Below are 21,792 nucleotides of genomic sequence, written 5' to 3' on the forward strand. Positions count from 1 at the left end.
CTTTAATAACTTTATACACAACATTAATAACGTCATATACAACATTAATAACTTCATATACAACATTAATAACTTTATATACAACATTAATAACATCATACAGAACATGTCTTTAATAACTTAACCAAACAAGAAACATATAACATGTAATATAAATGGAAATATATGAATATATAAGCTATAATATAAATGTTTCATCGTCTGGCTCTGAAACAGAAACACAGAAGTTTCAATAAAGATTAGATTATCATATAAGTAATTAGAAATTAATGAGTTAATGAAGTATGTGCTCCCATGGAGACACAGGAGGAGGAATCTGATTGGATGAAAGTCTCTTAAAGCACATGACACCATGACACATCACTATGACAGCATGACATCACTATGACACCATGACATCACTATGACACCATGACACATCACTATGACACCATGACACATCACTATGACAGCATGACATCACTATGACACCATGACAACACTATGACACCATGACACATCACTATGACATCATGACACATCACTATGACACCATGACATCACTATGACATCATAACACATCACTATGACACCATGACATCACTATGACACCATGACATCACTATGACATAACACATCACTATGACACCATGACATCACTATGACATCATAACACATCACTATGACAGCACGACATCACTATGACACCATAACACATCAATATGACACCATGACATCACTATGACATCATAACACATCACTATGACACCATAACACATCACTATGACACCATGACATCACTATGACATAACACATCACTATGACACCATGACATCACTATGACACCATAACACATCACTATGACAGCATGACATCACTATGACACCATGACATCACTATGACAGCATGACATCACTATGACACCATGACATCACTATGACACCATGACATCACTATGACATAACACATCACTATGACACCATGACATCACTATGACATAACACATCACTATGACACCATGACATCACTATGACATCATAACACATCACTATGACAGCACGACATCACTATGACACCATAACACATCACTATGACACCATGACATCACTATGACACCATGACATCACTATGACAGCATGACATCACTATGACAGCATGACATCACTATGACACCATGACATCACTATGACACCATGCAGCGTGTTATGTTTTATGGAATGATAAAATATAACTGAGTGATGTTGAGGCAGAGAAGACTCACGGCCGCCATTGTTTACAGTATCAACAACATGAACAACATGAGCAACATGAGCAACATGAGCAACATGAACAACATGAGCAACATGAACAACATGAACAACATGAGCAACATGAACAACATGAACAACATGAGCAACATGAGCAACATGAACAACATGAACAACATGAGCAACATGAACAACATGAACAACATGAGCAACATGAACAACATGAACAACATGAGCAACATGAACAACATGAACAACATGAGCAACATGAACAACATGAACAACATGAGCAACATGAACAACATGAACAACATGAACAACATGAACAACATGAGCAACATGAACAACATGAGCAACATGAACAACATGAACAACATGAGCAACATGAGCAACATGAGCAACATGAACAACATGAACAACATGAACAACATGAGCAACATGAACAACATGAGCAACATGAACAACATGAGCAACATGAACAACATGAACAACATGAACAACATGAGCAACATGAGCAACATGAACAACATGAGCAACATGAACAACATGAACAACATGAACAACATGAGCAACATGAACAACATGAGCAACATGAGCAACATGAACAACATGAGCAACATGAGCAACATGAACAACATGAACAACATGAGCAACATGAGCAACATGAACAACATGAACAGGTGAACATGATCACTGGTTCTCACAGACGGATGCAGGAGCTCAGGGGAGACGTCCTCGCGGGTCAGGGCAGCTGGAGCTCGGCTCTCTTTCGGGCCTCCTGGATGTAGACCTGCATGAACTCTCGTCCAAACATCTCTCTGTCGTCTTCGTCGTCCTCCACCTTCGTCGTCCTGCAGGGCAGCGACACGTCCAGAACCAGAGGGTTGTCCCGGAAGTTCACGAACCTGCAACAGAACCACAACTGAGGCTGAGAGACGACAGCCGGTTGATCAGTCTACAACATCACAAATATGAATATGATCCGGTTCTGTTTGAGGAGAAGACCTGAGGAGAAGACCTTAGGACAGACTGACCAGAAGAAGACCTGAGGACAGACTGACCTGAGGTTGGCCATGTCCCCCATTACTGGGGGGATGTCTGTGAGCCGGTTGCAGCTGAGGACCAGCGTGTCCAGACTGCTCATCCTGCTGATGGTATCTGGAAGGTCCTCCAGCAGGTTCCTCTGCAGCCACAGAGTGTGCAGCGTCTCCATCCTGAGGACAACCTAATCTCAGTGTCCATTGGCTGATAGGGGCGGGGCCTCTGATGGCCCCGTCACTCACCTGTGGATGTCTTCAGGTAAGTGCTGCAGGCGGTTTCCTCCCATGTCCAGCCACTGGACCGCCGGCAGCCCGACCACGCAGTCCGGCACGCAGGTGAAGTCGTTCATGGACAAGTCCAGGTGCTGCAGCTTCTTCAGGTTCCTCAGCTGGATCAGAGCACAGACCTCGGATCAGCTCTGCAGGACTACGACCTGAACCTAGAACCTGAACCGGGCATTGGGTGGTACCTGATCCGGCAGCTGGCTCAGGTCCCGGTTCATGGCCAGCTCCAGTCTTTCCAGACTTTCACAGCTGCTCAGTTCTTCAGGAACAAACTGGATCCTGTTGTAGCTCAGCAGGAGCTCTCGGACCTGAGTCAGCTTCCCTGAGACCAGAACCATAACTGTACTGTAGGACATGAAACGGGTCTATCATATGTCGGTTGGTAGGATTGGGGGGTACTGACCGATCTGTTTGGGGATCTCCGCGACCCCGTTGCGGGACAGGTCTAGAACCAAAAGGTTCTGGAAGCTGGGGATGAAGTCCGGGATCTTCTGCAGTCCGGTCCGGTGAATATGCCACTCATGGACCTGACTGAGCTGGACGAGGCAGGCCGGCAGCGTCTGGAGGACAGAGAGAGAGATGAAGACCTGACCCTCATCAGGTCCACCTTCCAGTCCACTTCCCTGAGGAGCCGGTACCTTCCACTCCTCCTGTTCGATCCGCAGGATGAGTCGTCCGTCTTCCGTCTGCAGCTTCTGTTTCAGCCGAGCCAGAACCGCCCGGTCCTCCCAGACCGCAACACTCAGTCTGAACCAGGACCAGAACCACATGAACCATGAAAACCATGGCAAAGTCTGAAGAAGTGTTCACAACAATAATAATAATAGTAGTAGTAGTAGTAGTAGTAGTAGTAGTAGTAGTAGTAGTAGTAATACTAGTAGTCATAAAACTAGTGGTAGTAATAATATTAGTTCTAATGTGAAGCCACCAGCTGTCCATCTGTTTCTTTAGCACCTCTTGAACCAATAGAATGAGCTCTCAGCAGAGGAGGCGGAGTCTGACCTGCCGGTTGCCCCGCCCCCGGTCTTCGTCCTCCTCTGCTGATCTTCGTCCTCCTGGACCTTCCTGATCCTCGTCTCCCACAGGGCTGTGATGGAGCTCACCACGGCCACCATGATGACCACTTCCTGTCAGTGATGTCACAGCACTCAGGTGGACGACCTCTGACCTCTGAGGGCCGTTGGATCCATGGAAAGACTTTAAAATATCACTTAAACTGTGTATTAATTTAGACCCTAATGTTTATACCAGAAAACCGTCAATGAAATACTAAAAGTATTATTTAACACACATTTACGGTCGTGTGGGTCTATGTGTGGTACAGATGTAGTCTGTTTACTCATAGTCTTTGTGTAGTTGTAGTATCCGGTTAGTACGTCGTGGTACAGGGTAGTACGTCGTGGTACAGGGTAGTACATCGTGGTACAGGGTAGTACTGAGTACTGCTCACCTCCAGCAGCAGTCGTCCTCATGCTGCGTCTCTTCAGCTGAAATCTGATCAGCTGGATAATTTTAGCCTCCAGGTCACATGACCTCTGACACGATGAGCTCGCTCTGAAGAGCTGCGGCTGGAACGTAGACGCAGCATCGTCATCGTCAGCCTTAAAATAGCACCCAGGAAGTCACAGACGGTCACTTCCTGTTAGATCTGTAGGCTACTCGTAGTTTACAGACCTGGTTGTGATTTGTTCATGTTGAAAATATGTATATTTGTAAAACTGTGCGTTCTTTTTCTTTATTCATGACTACTGTTGTATAAATAATCTTTATGATCATCAACCACAGATGTCTTCAGATTAAAGATAAATCTTCAGAATAAAACTGAGACTAAAGTATGAAACTGAGTCCCCTTGTTCAGCACTTCAACTTTATTCAGGATCAAACGTCCCAAAAATACAAAAAACTATGTTTGTTTTTTGTTTTTTTTTACAGTTTACATTTAGTCCCAGAAACTAAAACAAAGAAAAGGTTCAACCAACACCAGAGATCCTGCACGGGTTCTGTCCCAGTTCTGGAACAGACGGGTCAGACCCGACGGGGATCAGGTCTACAGACCTCCTCAGAGCCAGAACCACAGCAAGAACCAGATTATTTACAAACGTCACTTCACATCAGGAACGCACCCGTGAGGACAGAACCGGGTCTGATCCAGTACAGGGACCAGGAAGAGGAACTGGGTCTGATCCAGTACAGAAGAGAGGAAATGGGTCTGGACCAGAACCAGAGAATGTTGTTTTCATTATTTGTTTAAGACCAGAACCAGAACCTCCTTAGTCCTTTAACTGAGCTCGTGTTGATCAAAGCCTCAGAGACGTGGAACCTTTTGGTTCTGCTGAGTCACATGACTTGAGGTCTGCTGGCTCCGCCCACCTCATTTGCATACACAGACCCCTTTATTAGTCATGTTGCTCTCTGAGCCGTTTGAGGAACAGGAACCTGGTTCTAGAGAGAACCTTCGGTCACAGAACACATGGAGAGTTTTAAAGTTCTGCTGTTTTCAATGTTTCACTTCCCCAGCTGGTCTGAGACCAGAACTGGATCCAGCTGGATCCGGATCAGCGACTCAGACCGGGTCATGATCTGTCGTGGTTTCCTGAAACATTGGAAACAGACTGTGTGGAATCGGTGCTCATGGAAACAACATGATTGACAGGCTGGCCCCGCCCCCTCCTCTCACTGCCTTGCTCAAAGGGAACAAGGAAATGACAGCGAGTGAACGAGAAGGCCTCCGGCAGAAAGACCTGGGTCTTATTTGAGGTCCAGCACCATGCGGGCCGGGTTCTCCAGGTACTCCCTCCACAGGTTGGAGAACCGGCTCATGGTGGCTCCGTCGATGACGCGGTGATCCGCCGACCAGCTGACGTTCATGATGCGAGCGCCGACCACCTGGCCGCCGGCGTCGAACCGAGGGAGAACCTGACGGGTAGAACACACCACGGAACCCTTCATCAATCATCTGGTTCTGTTCCTAACAACGTGAACATGGTAGAACCACACAGTGGGTTCTAGCGACCCACATGAGGATCCATGTGCTTCAGAACCAACCTGGATTTTCCCCAAAGCTCCGATGGCGACTTCAGGAGGAAGAATGACCGGCTTGGCGTACGTCCCTCCAATCTGAGTCAGGACAAAGGTTCTGTGAGGAGGTTCTGGTTCTGGTTTGCTGAGGTTCTGCTTCTGGTGTGCTGAGGTTCTGCTTCTGGTGTGCTGAGGTTCTGGTTCTAGTGTGCTGAGGTTCTGGTTCTAGTGCGTTGATGTTCTGGTTCTAGTGTGTTGAGGTTCTGGTTCTGGTGTGTTGATGTTCTGGTTCTAGAGTGGCTGTGGTTCAAGAGTGGCTGTAGAACTCACTGATCCGATGTTGGACAGGGTGAAGGTTCCCCCGCTCAGCTCGTGGGTTCCCAGCTGGCCGGCGGTTCCGAGCGCCTGCAGGCGGTTCAGCTCCTGAGCGATGTCGAACACGCTGAGCAGCTGGACGTTCTTCACGTTGGGAACCAGCAGACCCTGAGCGGTGTCCATCGCCAGGCCGATGTTGTGCGACGCCTGAGAACAGAACCGCACAGGGCTTCAGAACCGGTGTGGTTCTAGAGTGTGGTTGGTTCCAGTGAGTGGTTGTGGTTCTAGTGGTTCTAGAGTGTGGTTGTGGTTCTAGTGGTTCTGGTGGTATTGGTGGGTTGTTGTGGAGAAGCGATGAGTTCAGAGAGATCAATACGAGAACAAATAGAACCTTGTACGTGATGTTCTGGCAGCTCTCGTCCAATGAGGAGTTGAGGATGGGGAAGTGGAGGAGGCCGAGGGAGGCGGCCTGAACCAATGAGAGCGCAGCATTAGATCACACTCAACGTTCGGTCGGCGGCGTGGGCGTGGCCGTGGGCATACCTTGATGAAGAAGGGCATGTAGCTCAGCTTCACCCCGCGACCTTCAGCCAGGGGTCGTAGCTCCGCCCTCAGACCCGCCAGGCGGCTCAGGTCCACCTCGTCACAGTACCCGAAGTGAGGGATCTTCAGCGCCGCCGTCATCGTCTTCATCATCGCTCTGTGGAAACCTGGAAGGACACGATGGGAGAGACCACATCATAGTCTCAGGGGACCAGGACCCAGAGACCACATCATAGTCTCAGGGGACCAGGATCCAGAGACCACAACATGGTCTCAGGGGACCAGGACCCAGAGACCACATCATAGTCTCAGGGGACCAGGACCCAGAGACCACATCATAGTCTCAGGGGACCAGGATCCAGAGACCACAACATGGTCTCAGGGGACCAGGACCCAGAGACCACATCATAGTCTCAGGGGACCAGGATCCAGAGACCACAACATGGTCTCGGGGGACAAGGATCCAGAGACCACAACATGGTCTCGGGGGACAAGGATCCAGAGACCACAACATGGTCTCGGTGGACAAGGATCCAGAGACCACATCGTGGTCTCGGGGGACAAGGATCCAGAGACCACATCATGGTCTCAGGGGACCAGGACCCAGAGACCACATCATGGTCTCAAGGGACCAGCATCTAGAGGCACAGGTGTGTTCAGACACACCTGTGCCTCTAGATGCTGGTCCAGGATCCCGTGCCTCTAGATGCTGGTCCCCTGAGGCCAGACCAGGAGCAGGACCTGGTCTACCTTTGAGGGGCTCCGTGACGTCCTTGCCGGTGAAGGTGGGTCTGGGCGTGGCAGGTGGAGGTGTCATGGCCGCCGTGGGCCTGGCAGCAGCAGGGGGCGGAGTCTGGATCTCTTGGAACAGGGTCTGGGGGATGATGGCTCCGGTCTGCTTGGCCAGGAAGTTCAGGATGTCCTCCTTCAAGATCCGTCTGTCCCGCCCCGTCCCCACCACCTCACTGAGCTTAATCTGAGCACACCAGTCCAACCAGTTACACTGGGAACACAAGGAAGGACGGACTGGAGGACAGACTGGAGGACAGACAGGAGGACAGACAGACTGGAGGACAGACTGGAGGACAGACAGGAGGACAGACAGACTGGAGGACAGACAGGAGGACAGACAGACTGGAGGACAGACTGGAGGACAGACAGGAGGACAGACAGACTGGAGGACAGACAGGAGGACAGACAGACTGGAGGACAGACAGGAGGACAGACAGACTGGAGGACAGACTGGAGGACAGACAGACTGGAGGACAGACAGGAGGACAGACAGACTGGAGGACAGACTGGAGGACAGACAGGAGGACAGACAGACTGGAGGACAGACTGGAGGACAGACAGGAGGACAGACAGACTGGAGGACAGACAGGAGGACAGACAGACTGGAGGACAGACTGGAGGACAGACAGGAGGACAGACAGACTGGAGGACAGACTGGAGGACAGACTGGAGGACAGACAGACGGGACAACAGACAGACAGGAGGACAGACTGGAGGACAGACAGACGGGACAACAGACAGACAGGAGGACAGACAGGAGGACAGACAGACTGGAGGACAGACTGGAGGACAGACAGGAGGACAGACAGATTGGAGGACAGACTGGAGGACAGACAGACTGGAGGACAGACTGGAGGACAGACAGACGGGACAACAGACAGACAGGAGGACAGACAGGAGGACGGACAGGAGGACAGACAGACTGGAGGACAGACTGGAGGACAGACTGGAGGACAGACAGACTGGAGGACAGACGGGAGGACAGACAGACTGGAGGACAGACAGACGGGAGGACAGACAGTCGGGACAACAGACAGACAGGAGGACAGACAGGAGGACAGACAGACTGGAGGACAGACAGACTGGAGGACAGACTGGAGGACAGACTGGAGGACAGACGGGAGGACAGACAGACGGGAGGACAGACAGTCGGGACAACAGACAGACAGGAGGACAGACAGGAGGACAGACAGACTGGAGGACAGACAGACTGGAGGACAGACTGGAGGACAGACTGGAGGACAGACAGACGGGAGGACAGACAGACGGGAGGACAGACAGGAGGACAGACAGACGGGAGGACAGACTGGAGGACAGACAGACGGGAGGACAGACTGGAGGACAGACAGACGGGAGGACAGACAGACTGGAGGACAGACAGACGGGAGGACAGACTGGAGGACAGCCTCACGTTGTTCTCCATGGCCAGCCTCCTCACAGCGGGCGTGGCCTGCGTCTTGTGTCCTCTGATCTCCTGGTGGGTGTGTTCTTCTCGGGCCATGGCGAGCGTCTCCACCACGTCCTCCTCCTGGATCACCTCTGATCAACAACACGGGTTTAGTGCGAGACCGTGACCCCCAGAACCTCGGAGACCCGGTTCCACCCGTCTCACCTGAGCTGGACTCGGTCTCGATGTCCACCAGCGGCTTGCCCACCAGCGCGGTGCCGTCCACGGCGTAGTGCAGCTTCCTGATCACGCCGTCGTAGCGGCTGGTGATGGTGACGGAGGCCTTGTCGCTCTGCACCTCACAGATGCTGTCGAACTGGGACACCTTGTCCCCCTCCTTCACGTACCTGAGGACAGAGGGGTCAGGGCCAGCTGCTCACTGCAGGGTTATGCAGGCTGGTGGTCCCAGTAGTCTGGTGGTCTCAGTGGTCTTAGTAGTTTTAGTGGTCTCAGTAGTCTGGGGGTCTCGGTGGTCTCAGTAGTCTCAGTGGTCTGGGGGTCTCGGTGGTCTTAGTGGTCTCAGTAGTCTCAGTAGTCTGGGGGTCTCGGTGGTCTTAGTGGTCTCAGTAGTCTGGGGGTCTTAGTGGTCTCAGGACTCACCACTCCTTCACCGTCACCTCCATGATTCCCTCTCCGATGTCGGACAGTTTAAACGAGACAATTGGTCCTAGACTCACTGCAAAAAACACAACGACATCATCATATTATCTTTTTTTAAATATATTTTATTGCACAAACAGAACAAAGGCAAGACATAGACATAACATCAACAGGACGACAAAACAGTGAGATACGGGCTAACAAGACATCATATATTTAGTGTATACAGGTATGGTGTTTGTACAGGAGAGAGAAGAAAGTGTGTGTGTGTGTGTGTGTGTGTGTGTGTGTGTGTGTGTGTGTGTGTGTGTGTGTGTGTGTGTGTGTTTTAATAGTTGGGGGTAGATTGATATGTATGCAAAAATGCATGTATGTGGGTTTCAGGCTAAAAACAGGCGGAACAAACACCAGCCACTCCCTCAAGTTTTGAAACCAGACAGAGTGTCTCAGGACTTTGGGTCCAGCTGTTTTGGACCTACCAGCGGAGGAGTGCAGGGTCCTGCTGCTGAACATCTGGAGGCTCGGTTCACATCTGAAGCTCAGAGGACAAACGGTTCTGTCGGACCTGAAGCTCTGCAGCCGGAAACATCGACATCGGTACTGATGAGTCATCTGAAGAGAGACAGACAGGTCAGTGTGTATTAGTACCTTTACTACAGGTAGGTCAGTGTGTATTAGTACCGTTACTACAGGTAGGTCAGTGTGTATTAGTACCGTTACTACAGGTAGGTCAGTGTGTATTAGTACCTTTACTACAGGTAGGTCAGTGTGTATTAGTACCGTTACTACAGGTAGGTCAGTGTGTATTAGTACCGTTACTACAGGTAGGTCAGTGTGTATTAGTACCGTTACTACAGGGGGGTCAGTGTGTATTAGTACCATTACTACACGTAGGTCAGTGTGTATTAGTACCGTTACTACAGGGGGGTCAGTGTGTATTAGTACCATTACTACACGTAGGTCAGTGTGTATTAGTACCGTTACTACAGGTAGGTTAGTGTGTATTAGCAGGAAGCTAACTGAAGCTGCTAACACACAGTTAGCATGTTAGTTAACCTCCTAACCCTGACAGTGTTACCCTCAATGGTAACCCTGACAACCAACCTCCCCTTCTCCCCCACCACACACACACACACACACACACACACACACACACACACACACACACACTCACTCACTCACACACACACCTGAGCTGCTGCACTTCATCCTTTAAGCATTTTTTAGCATCAGCATTAGCGTGACAACAGATGTTACAGCAGCTAAGAGGCTAAGCTAGCGGGCCGACAGGGTGACGGGGGAAATGACGTCACTCCGTCCGCGTGAGCAGCGGAAGCAAACAAACAGAGGAGGAAACCAACAATCAGAAAACACTGACAGATTTCAGCCTCTTTCTCACCAGCTTTCTGAACACAGTGAAGGAGCCTCTGGTCACCGCCGCCATCTTTACTCGACTGATCTACGTCACAGCTGCACGCCCCACTCAGCAGCCAATCATCGTCCAGCGTCTCATTCGGCGCTGTGGGAGACTGGACGCAGCAGCTACGTCATGCCGCCACCCAGCGGCCAGCGGCGGAACTACAGCCACTTCTGAAAGAACAATGATTAATTGTATTATGTTTACTCTCGTGCCAGCTGAAAATTTATGTTCTCGGTCCGTTTTCACAGAGAATACATCCGCTTCGGTGTATTATTACATTAAATATCCAATCAAGTCCGGCGAATAGACTATTAAAAAGTAAGAAAACTACAATGGAAATATAGAAGAACCATAACAAGTATTCATTATTTATTATCTACATGTATATCTCCTTCGTCTCATCATGGAGGAAACAAATGCATGAAAGACATTTGCTTTCATATTGTTTCATGATGACGTCACAGTGACTCGTGCTGTTAAAGCGTTAAACAGGAGGAATTCCGGAACTGCTCTTCAAAATAAAGGACATTTACTTCAGAGAAAACCCACAAAGCAAGTGTGCGAGTTTGTGTAAAATAATTAAATAATGTAATTAAGTATATTGAATATACATGTATATTTATTTATAATTAATTATTGATTACTTAATTGATTGGAAAAGCAATTTTTCCCCCCAAAAAACCTTGCGGAATTAATAGTCTCCCCGCGCTCTTTCTTTATTTTGAAAGCAACCGGAAGTGTCTGTAGTTGTTCCGGTAAGTGGTTCTAACTTGGCAGGGAGAAGTTCTGGAAGAAGAAGAATCTCAAACAGAAGAAGAAGCAGGAAAAACCTGAATAATATCAAACAGAAAAAGAAGAAGCCGAATAATCTCAAGCAGCACCAGCAGCAGAAGCAGAAGCAGAAGATGGAGACGGAGTCCTCCGCGGTGGAGATCGACGGCAGCGTGATGGAGGGAGTGAGTATAACATGTAACATGCTAGCATGCTAAGATGCTACTGGTCGGTGGCTCACCTGCTCCCCGGTGTCGCCTCTCTGCAGGGCGGGCAGATCCTGCGGGTCTCCGCGGCGCTCAGTTGCATCACCGGGTCTTCCATCAACATCAGCAAAGTCCGAGCCGGGAGAAGCACACCTGGGCTCAGGTAAGTGTGCAGCTACGGGGCTAGCAGGCTAACGTTAGCCTATTCATTGGCGCCGAGGCGGTGGCTAACCGAGTTAGCAGGCTAGCATTCAAACAAAGGCCGGCGTTCATAAAGTCTCATTGTTCTGGTTCTATTTCCGGTTCTCTGTACGCTGCTCCGTGAGTCTGAGCTGAATAAGTCTGCTCTCCAGCAGCCTCCCTCCGGGTCATGAGTCTGAGCCTCTGGGACACGGAGCTCTTCTCCCTCCGGTCTTCATCACTGTGTTGACGTGAAGACTCTTCTCATCTCTAACGTGCGCAGCCATGTTGTTCTCATGTGTTCATCTCCATCATCTCCGAGCAGCATGACGTCACGACGCGTCACACTGCTCACGTTTTCCTTTAAGGCCGCGAAAACACCCAGTTCAGTGCCTCTGACTAAGTGTGTGTGTTTGAGTCTCTCTCAATTTCTGTGTGTGTGTCTCTTTGTCTTTGTGTGTGTGTCTTTCTCTGTGTGTGTCTCTCTGTGTGTGTGTGTGTGTGTCTCTCTCTCTGACTTTGTGTGTGTTTGTGTCTCTCTGCGTGTGTCTCTCTCGCTGACATTGTGTGTGTTTGTGTGTCTCTCTCTGTGTGTGTCTGTCCATGTGTAGACCGCAGCACCTCAGCGGGCTGCAGCTGGTCTCGGCCATGTGCTCCGGCAGCCTGCTGGGCGCTGACATTGGCTCCACGGACATCCGTCTGACTCCGGGAAAGATTCAGTCTGGAAACCACACGGCCGACACACAGACCGCCGGGTGAGTGTGTGCCTGTGTGTGTGATCACACGGTGTAATGTAATGGTGTGTTGATAATGTTGTGTGTGTGTGTCAGGAGTGTGTGTCTGCTGCTGCAGGCGGCTCTGCCCTGCGCTCTGTACTCTGACGCCTCCTCACAGCTTGTCCTGAAGGGAGGAACCAACGCAGAGATGGCTCCTCAGATCGACTACACCGTCAAGGTCTGTAGTATAACTGCTGTACTATAGTACTGTTCTAATACTGCTGTACTATAGTACTGTTCTAATACTGCTGTACTATAGTACTGTTCTGAAGACCTGAACCAGCTCTAACTATAGACCTGAACCAGTCCTAACTATGGACCTGAACCAGTTGTTATTGGTTCTATAGTTATTTTATATGTTTGATGTTTAACAGTTTGTTTCTTCTTCAGGTCTTTAAACCCATCGTGGAGAAGTTTGGAGTCCATTTTGACTGTGACATCAGAATGAGGTGTGTGTGTGTGTGTGTTCCAGAGGGTACTACCCTAAAGGAGGAGGAGAGGTGATGGCGTGTGTTACAGTGTGTGTGTGTGTGTGTTCCAGAGGGTACTACCCTAAAGGAGGAGGAGAGGTGATGGCGTGTGTTACAGTGTGTGTGTGTGTGTGTGTTCCAGAGGGTACTACCCTAAAGGAGGAGGAGAGGTGATGGCGTGTGTTACAGTGTGTGTGTGTGTGTTCCAGAGGGTACTACCCTAAAGGAGGAGGAGAGGTGATGGCGTGTGTTACAGTGTGTGTGTGTGTGTTCCAGAGGGTACTACCCTAAAGGAGGAGGAGAGGTGATGGTGACGGTGAACCCGGTCAAAGAACTGCAGCCCGTCGTCATGACAGAGAGAGGAAACATCACCAAGATCTACGGCCGCGCCTTTGTTGCTGGAGTGCTGCCCTACAAAGTAAAGTCCTGCCCTTCAAAATAAAGTTAGCGCCGTGTCATAGCCGGTGTTTACCGACAACACGTCATTATGTTTACCCTTCAAGTCCAAGGAACAAAGTGATGCTGAACTCAGTGTGTGTGTGTGTGTGTGTGTGTGTGTGTGTGTGTGTGTGTGTGTGTGTGTGTGTGTCTGTGTGTGTGTCTGCGGTTCAGCTGGCTAAAGACATGTCGGCTGCGGCGGTTCGAACCATCAGGAAGGAAATCAAAGAGCTGTACATCAACATCCCGGCGCTGCAGGAGAAGGAGATGGCGTGCGGCAACGGCAACGGCATCATGTAAGCTCCGCCCACCTTCTGACATCACCAGTGAACTGCGAAAACAGGAGGTTACGATAGTGTAACTCTAGTTCTATCAGATGGAGTCCTCTACTGTCAGTTAGTCCAGTCTACTCTCATTGGTCCTCTGTCTCTCATTGGTCCTCTCTCTCATTGGTCCTCTCTCTCTCATTGGTCCTCTCTCTCATTGGTCCTCTCTCTCATCGGTCCCCTGTCTCTCATTGGTCCCCTGTCTCTCATTGGTCCTCTGTCTCTCATTGGTCCCCTGTCTCTCATTGGTCCTCTGTCTCTCATTGGTCCTCTCTCTCATTGGTCCTCTCTCTCATTGGTCCTCTGTCTCTCATTGGTCCTCTGTCTCTCATTGGTCCTCTCTCTCTCATTGGTCCTCTCTCTCATTGGTCCTCTCTCTCATTGGTCCTCTGTCTCTCATTGGTCCTCTGTCTCTCATTGGTCCTCTCTCTCTCATTGGTCCTCTCTCTCATTGGTCCTCTCTCTCATTGGTCCTCTGTCTCATTGGTCCTCTCTCTCATTGGTCCTCTGTCTCTCATTGGTCCTCTGTCTCTCATTGGTCCTCTCTCTCATTGGTCCTCTCTCTCATTGGTCCTCTCTCTCATTGGTCCTCTCTCTCATTGGTCCTCTGTCTCTCATTGGTCCTCTCTCTCATTGGTCCTCTCTCTCATTGGTCCTCTCTCTCATTGGTCCTCTGTCTCATTGGTCCTCTCTCTCATTGGTCCTCTCTCTCATTGGTCCTCTGTCTCTCATTGGTCCTCTGTCTCTCATTGGTCCTCTCTCTCTCATTGGTCCTCTCTCTCATTGGTCCTCTGTCTCATTGGTCCTCTCTCTCATTGGTCCTCTGTCTCTCATTGGTCCTCTGTCTCTCATTGGTCCTCTGTCTCTCATTGGTCCTCTGTCTCTCATTGGTCCTCTGTCTCTCATTGGTCCTCTGTCTCTCATTGGTCCTCTCTCTCTCATTGGTCCTCTCTCTCTCATTGGTCCTTTCTGTGTTTCAGAATAATCGCAGAGTCGTCGACAGGTTGCGTGTTTGCAGGTTCGGCTCTGGGGAAGAAAGGTGAGGTCACCTCGACCAATCAGAGCTTTGCTGCCACGCAGACGCCCGCCTGTCAGTCCTGACAGCCAATCAAAACCGTGTGTGTGTGTGTGTGTGTGTGTGTGTGTGTGTGTGTGTGTGTGTGTTTTTAGGTGTGTATGTAGATAAAATCGGCATTGAAGCTGCTGAGATGTTGCTGAGGAACATCCGACACAACGGCTGTGTGGACGAGTTCCTGCAGGACCAGGTAAGACGCCGACCTCCCTGACCTTAAGAGGACAGCGTCATATGAAGTGCTCTGACCTCTTCCTCTTCCTCCTCATCCTCAGCTCATCATCTTCATGGCGCTGGCGAAGGGAACATCTCGGATTCGAACCGGCGCCGTGACGCTTCACACGCAGACGGCCATTCACATCGCAGAGCAGCTGACTCAGGTCAGAGTTATGCAGTAGATAAAGTGTGTGTGTGTGTGTGTGTGTGTGTGTGTGTGTGTGTGTGTGTGTGTGTGTGTGTGTGTGTGTGTGTGTGTGTGTGCACACAGATTTAATACAGAGTTATTAATGTTTACTTTTCTGTTCGCAGGCAAAGTTCACAATAACAAAGTCTGAGGACGAACTGAGCACCGACGACACCTACGTCATCGAATGTGAAGGATCAGGAGCTGTTAACAAACACTTGTAGACGCACACACACACACATGTAGACACACAAACACACACCTGTAGACGCACACTGAACACACACACACACACACACACCTGTAGTCACACTCCAGCTGCTCGTCCCCCGACCTCCAGCTTCTGTCTCAGGGTGTTTCATTAAAACTGTAATAAATAAACAACTGTTTCTGTTTTTAGGACTTGTTTCTGTTTGACTTCTGTGTGTGTGTGTGTGTGTGTGTGTGTGCGTGTGCGTGCGTGCGTGTGTGTGTGTGCGTGTGCGTGTGTGTGTGCGTCTCAAGTTAGAGAAGCAATGTTTTGAATGTTTACTACATTCAGCACTTTGTAAGAGAAGCTGCAGTAAACATGAGTGAACACAAGAATGCGAGGGTGACTATGAGGAGTGAATGCGAGGGTGACTATGAGGAGTGAATGCGAGGGTGACTATGAGGAGTGAATGTGAGGGTGACTATGAGGAGTGAATGCGAGGGTGACTATGAGGAGTGAATGCGAGGGTGACTATGAGGAGTGAATGCGAGGGTGACTATGAGGAGTGAATGCGAGGGTGACTATGAGGAGTGAATGCGAGGGTGACTATGAGGAGTGAATGCGAGGGTGACTATGAGGAGTGAATGCGAGGGTGACTATGAGGAGTGAATGCGAGGGTGACTATGAGGAGTGAATGCGAGGGTGACTATGAGGAGTGAATGCGAGGGTGACTATGAGGAGTGAATGCGAGGGTGACTATGAGGAGTGAATGCGAGGGTGACTATGAGGAGTGAATGCGAGGGTGACTATGAGGAGTGAATGCGAGGGTGACTATGAGGAGTGAATGTGAGGGTGACTATGAGGAGTGAATGCGAGGGTGACTGAGGAGTGAATGCGAGGGTGACTATGAGGAGTGAATGCGAGGGTGACTATGAGGAGTGAATGCGAGGGTGACTATGAGGAGTGAATGCGAGGGTGACTATGAGGAGTGAATGCGAGGGTGACTATGAGGAGTGAATGCGAGGGTGACTATGAGGAGTGAATGCGAGGGTGACTATGAGGAGTGAATGCGAGGGTGACTGAGGAGTGAATGCGAGGGTGACTATGAGGAGTGAATGCGAGGGTGACTATGAGGAGTGAATGCGAGGGTGACTATGAGGAGTGAATGCGAGGGTGACTGAGGAGTGAATGCGAGGGTGACTGAGGAGTGAATGCGAGGGTGACTGAGGAGTGAATGCGAGGGTGACTATGAGGAGTGAATGCGAGGGTGACTATGAGGAGTGAATGCGAGGGTGACTATGAGGAGTGAATGCGAGGGTGACTATGAGGAGTGAATGCGAGGGTGACTATGAGGAGTGAATGCGAGGGTGACTGAGGAGTGAATGCGAGGGTGACTATGAGGAGTGAATGCGAGGGTGATTGAGGAGTGAATGCGAGGGTGACTATGAGGAGTGAATGCGAGGGTGACTATGAGGAGTGAATGCGAGGGTGACTATGAGGAGTGAATGCGAGGGTGACTATGAGGAGTGAATGCGAGGGTGATTGAGGAGTGAATGCGAGGGTGATTGAGGAGTTAATGAGAGGGTGACTATGAGGAGTGAATGCGAGGGTGACTATGAGGAGTGAATGCGAGGGTGATTGAGGAGTTAATGCGAGGGTGATTGAGGAGTTAATGAGAGGGTGACTATGAGGAGTGAATGCGAGGGTGACTATGAGGAGTGAATGCGAGGGTGACTATGAGGAGTGAATGCGAGGGTGATTATAAAGTGAATGCGAGGGTGACTGAGGAGTGATTGCGAGGGTGACTGAGGAGTGAATGTGAGGGTGACTATGAGGAGTGAATGCGAGGGTGACAGGAGTGAATGCGAGGGTGACTGAGGAGTGAATGCGAGGGTGACTGAGGAGTTAATGTGAGGGTGACTATGAGGAGTGAATGCGAGGGTGACTGAGGAGTGAATGCGAGGGTGACTATGAGGAGTGAATGCGAGGGTGACTGAGGAGTGAATGCGAGGGTGACTATGAGGAGTGAATGCGAGGGTGACTGAGGAGTGAATGCGAGGGTGACTATGAGGAGTGAATGCGAGGGTGACTGAGGAGTGAATGTGAGGGTGACTATGAGGAGTGAATGCGAGGGTGACAGGAGTGAATGCGAGGGTGACTGAGGAGTGAATGCGAGGGTGACTGAGGAGTTAATGTGAGGGTGACTATGAGGAGTGAATGCGAGGGTGACTGAGGAGTGAATGCGAGGGTGACTATGAGGAGTGAATGCGAGGGTGACTGAGGAGTGAATGCGAGGGTGACTATGAGGAGTGAATGCGAGGGTGACTGAGGAGTGAATGCGAGGGTGACTATGAGGAGTGAATGCGAGGGTGACTGAGGAGTTAATGTGAGGGTGACTATGAGGAGTGAATGCGAGGGTGATTATGAGGAGTGAATGCGAGGGTGATTGAGGAGTGAATGCGAGGGTGACTATGAGGAGTGAATGCGAGGGTGACTATGAGGAGTGAATGCGAGGGTGACTGAGGAGTGAATGCGAGGGTGACTATGAGGAGTGAATGCGAGGGTGACTATGAGGAGTGAATGCGAGGGTGACTATGAGGAGTGAATGCGAGGGTGACTATGAGGAGTGAATGCGAGGGTGACTATGAGGAGTGAATGTGAGGGTGACTATGAGGAGTGAATGCGAGGGTGACTATGAGGAGTGAATGCGAGGGTGACTATGAGGAGTGAATGCGAGGGTGACTATGAGGAGTGAATGCGAGGGTGACTATGAGGAGTGAATGCGAGGGTGACTATGAGGAGTGAATGCGAGGGTGACTATGAGGAGTGAATGCGAGGGTGACTATGAGGAGTGAATGCGAGGGTGACTATGAGGAGTGAATGCGAGGGTGACTATGAGGAGTGAATGCGAGGGTGACTATGAGGAGTGAATGCGAGGGTGACTATGAGGAGTGAATGCGAGGGTGACTATGAGGAGTGAATGCGAGGGTGACTATGAGGAGTGAATGTGAGGGTGACTATGAGGAGTGAATGCGAGGGTGACTGAGGAGTGAATGCGAGGGTGACTATGAGGAGTGAATGCGAGGGTGACTATGAGGAGTGAATGCGAGGGTGACTATGAGGAGTGAATGCGAGGGTGACTATGAGGAGTGAATGCGAGGGTGACTATGAGGAGTGAATGCGAGGGTGACTATGAGGAGTGAATGCGAGGGTGACTATGAGGAGTGAATGCGAGGGTGACTGAGGAGTGAATGCGAGGGTGACTATGAGGAGTGAATGCGAGGGTGACTATGAGGAGTGAATGCGAGGGTGACTATGAGGAGTGAATGCGAGGGTGACTGAGGAGTGAATGCGAGGGTGACTGAGGAGTGAATGCGAGGGTGACTGAGGAGTGAATGCGAGGGTGACTATGAGGAGTGAATGCGAGGGTGACTATGAGGAGTGAATGCGAGGGTGACTATGAGGAGTGAATGCGAGGGTGACTATGAGGAGTGAATGCGAGGGTGACTATGAGGAGTGAATGCGAGGGTGACTGAGGAGTGAATGCGAGGGTGACTGAGGAGTGAATGCGAGGGTGATTGAGGAGTGAATGCGAGGGTGACTATGAGGAGTGAATGCGAGGGTGACTATGAGGAGTGAATGCGAGGGTGACTATGAGGAGTGAATGCGAGGGTGACTATGAGGAGTGAATGCGAGGGTGATTGAGGAGTGAATGCGAGGGTGATTGAGGAGTTAATGAGAGGGTGACTATGAGGAGTGAATGCGAGGGTGACTATGAGGAGTGAATGCGAGGGTGATTGAGGAGTTAATGCGAGGGTGATTGAGGAGTTAATGAGAGGGTGACTATGAGGAGTGAATGCGAGGGTGACTATGAGGAGTGAATGCGAGGGTGACTATGAGGAGTGAATGCGAGGGTGATTATAAAGTGAATGCGAGGGTGACTGAGGAGTGATTGCGAGGGTGACTGAGGAGTGAATGTGAGGGTGACTATGAGGAGTGAATGCGAGGGTGACAGGAGTGAATGCGAGGGTGACTGAGGAGTGAATGCGAGGGTGACTGAGGAGTTAATGTGAGGGTGACTATGAGGAGTGAATGCGAGGGTGACTGAGGAGTGAATGCGAGGGTGACTATGAGGAGTGAATGCGAGGGTGACTGAGGAGTGAATGCGAGGGTGACTATGAGGAGTGAATGCGAGGGTGACTGAGGAGTGAATGCGAGGGTGACTATGAGGAGTGAATGCGAGGGTGACTGAGGAGTGAATGTGAGGGTGACTATGAGGAGTGAATGCGAGGGTGACAGGAGTGAATGCGAGGGTGACTGAGGAGTGAATGCGAGGGTGACTGAGGAGTTAATGTGAGGGTGACTATGAGGAGTGAATGCGAGGGTGACTGAGGAGTGAATGCGAGGGTGACTATGAGGAGTGAATGCGAGGGTGACTGAGGAGTGAATGCGAGGGTGACTATGAGGAGTGAATGCGAGGGTGACTGAGGAGTGAATGCGAGGGTGACTATGAGGAGTGAATGCGAGGGTGACTGAGGAGTTAATGTGAGGGTGACTATGAGGAGTGAATGCGAGGGTGATTATGAGGAGTGAATGCGAGGGTGATTGAGGAGTGAATGCGAGGGTGACTATGAGGAGTGAATGCGAGGGTGACTATGAGGAGTGAATGCGAGGGTGACTGAGGAGTGAATGCGAGGGTGACTATGAGGAGTGAATGCGAGGGTGACTATGAGGAGTGAATGCGAGGGTGACTATGAGGAGTGAATGCGAGGGTGACTATGAGGAGTGAATGCGAGGGTGACTGAGGAGTGAATGCGAGGGTGACTATGAGGAGTGAATGCGAGGGTGACTATGAGGAGTGAATGCGAGGGTGATTGAGGAGTGAATGCGAGGGTGACTATGAGGAGTGAATGCGAGGGTGACTGAGGAGTGAATGCGAGGGTGACTATGAGGAGTGAATGCGAGGGTGACTATGAGGAGTGAATGCGAGGGTGACTATGAGGAGTGAATGCGAGGGTGACTATGAGGAGTGAATGCGAGGGTGACTGAGGAGTGAATGCGAGGGTGACTATGAGGAGTGAATGCGAGGGTGACTATGAGGAGTGAATGCGAGGGTGATTGAGGAGTGAATGCGAGGGTGACTATGAGGAGTGAATGCGAGGGTGACTGAGGAGTGAATGCGAGGGTGACTATGAGGAGTGAATGCGAGGGTGACTATGAGGAGTGAATGCGAGGGTGACTATGAGGAGTGAATGCGAGGGTGACTATGAGGAGTGAATGCGAGGGTGACTATGAGGAGTGAATGCGAGGGTGACTATGAGGAGTTAATGAGAGGGTGACTATGAGGAGTGAATGCGAGGGTGACTATGAGGAGTGAATGCGAGGGTGATTGAGGAGTGAATGCGAGGGTGATTGAGGAGTTAATGAGAGGGTGACTATGAGGAGTGAATGCGAGGGTGACTATGAGGAGTGAATGCGAGGGTGATTGAGGAGTTAATGCGAGGGTGATTGAGGAGTTAATGAGAGGGTGACTATGAGGAGTGAATGCGAGGGTGACTATGAGGAGTGAATGCGAGGGTGATTATAAAGTGAATGCGAGGGTGACTGAGGAGTGATTGCGAGGGTGACTGAGGAGTGAATGTGAGGGTGACTATGAGGAGTGAATGCGAGGGTGACAGGAGTGAATGCGAGGGTGACTGAGGAGTGAATGCGAGGGTGACTGAGGAGTTAATGTGAGGGTGACTATGAGGAGTGAATGCGAGGGTGACTGAGGAGTGAATGCGAGGGTGACTATGAGGAGTGAATGCGAGGGTGACTGAGGAGTGAATGCGAGGGTGACTATGAGGAGTGAATGCGAGGGTGACTGAGGAGTGAATGCGAGGGTGACTATGAGGAGTGAATGCGAGGGTGACTGAGGAGTTAATGTGAGGGTGACTATGAGGAGTGAATGCGAGGGTGATTATGAGGAGTGAATGCGAGGGTGACTATGAGGAGTGAATGCGAGGGTGACTGAGGAGTTAATGTGAGGGTGACTATGAGGAGTGAATGCGAGGGTGATTATGAGGAGTGAATGCGAGGGTGACTGAGGAGTTAATGTGAGGGTGACTGAGGAGTGAATGCGAGGGTGACTATGAGGAGTGAATGCGAGGGTGACTATGAGGAGTGAATGCGAGGGTGATTGAGGAGTGAATGCGAGGGTGATTGAGGAGTTAATGAGAGGGTGACTATGAGGAGTGAATGCGAGGGTGATTATAAAGTGAATGCGAGGGTGACT

General features: G+C 50.4%; 3 protein-coding genes across 5 annotated transcripts; 1 reads left to right on the plus strand and 2 right to left on the minus strand.

Annotated features, from left to right (window-relative positions):
- Nucleotides 1-116: 116 nt before the first annotated feature.
- Nucleotides 117-4,045, minus strand: lrrc39 (leucine rich repeat containing 39). Of its 3 annotated transcripts, XM_068592813.1 has the most exons (9): nt 4,002-4,045; nt 3,554-3,721; nt 3,190-3,298; nt 2,955-3,111; nt 2,737-2,873; nt 2,510-2,655; nt 2,288-2,440; nt 1,931-2,131; nt 117-207 (listed from the first exon to the last, which is right to left on the minus strand). In XM_068592813.1, exons 2-8 carry the CDS (start codon nt 3,664-3,666, stop codon nt 1,969-1,971), a joined length of 978 nt encoding a protein of 325 aa, XP_068448914.1. In that variant the 5' UTR covers nt 3,667-3,721; nt 4,002-4,045; the 3' UTR covers nt 117-207; nt 1,931-1,968. The 3 variants fall into 3 exon arrangements, with proteins under 3 accessions (XP_068448914.1, XP_068448912.1, XP_068448913.1); XM_068592811.1 differs by having other exon boundaries at nt 2,955-3,298; XM_068592812.1 differs by having other exon boundaries at nt 2,955-3,298; nt 3,554-3,678; nt 4,002-4,031.
- Nucleotides 4,046-4,459: 414 nt separating this feature from the next.
- On the minus strand, nt 4,460-10,724 carry dbt (dihydrolipoamide branched chain transacylase E2). The gene is made up of 11 exons (XM_068593136.1): nt 10,666-10,724; nt 9,746-9,878; nt 9,267-9,342; nt 8,832-9,013; nt 8,631-8,758; nt 7,178-7,403; nt 6,428-6,594; nt 6,276-6,353; nt 5,900-6,091; nt 5,597-5,668; nt 4,460-5,467 (listed from the first exon to the last, which is right to left on the minus strand). Exons 1-11 carry the CDS (start codon nt 10,708-10,710, stop codon nt 5,300-5,302), a joined length of 1,467 nt encoding a protein of 488 aa, XP_068449237.1. The 5' UTR covers nt 10,711-10,724; the 3' UTR covers nt 4,460-5,299.
- A 723-nt stretch (nt 10,725-11,447) lies between these two features.
- On the plus strand, nt 11,448-15,727 carry rtca (RNA 3'-terminal phosphate cyclase). Its single transcript, XM_068593014.1, has 11 exons — nt 11,448-11,642; nt 11,726-11,826; nt 12,455-12,598; nt 12,674-12,797; nt 13,010-13,068; nt 13,366-13,507; nt 13,702-13,823; nt 14,834-14,892; nt 15,024-15,118; nt 15,201-15,305; nt 15,454-15,727. Exons 1-11 carry the CDS (start codon nt 11,592-11,594, stop codon nt 15,550-15,552), a joined length of 1,101 nt encoding a protein of 366 aa, XP_068449115.1. The 5' UTR covers nt 11,448-11,591; the 3' UTR covers nt 15,553-15,727.
- The last annotated feature ends 6,065 nt before the right edge of the window (nt 15,728-21,792 follow it).

Source organism: Clinocottus analis, unplaced genomic scaffold (genome assembly GCF_023055335.1).
Source record: "Clinocottus analis isolate CAN_PGR_092001 unplaced genomic scaffold, fCliAna1.0.p SCAF_28, whole genome shotgun sequence".
Classification (NCBI taxonomy): Eukaryota; Metazoa; Chordata; class Actinopteri; order Perciformes; family Cottidae; genus Clinocottus; species Clinocottus analis.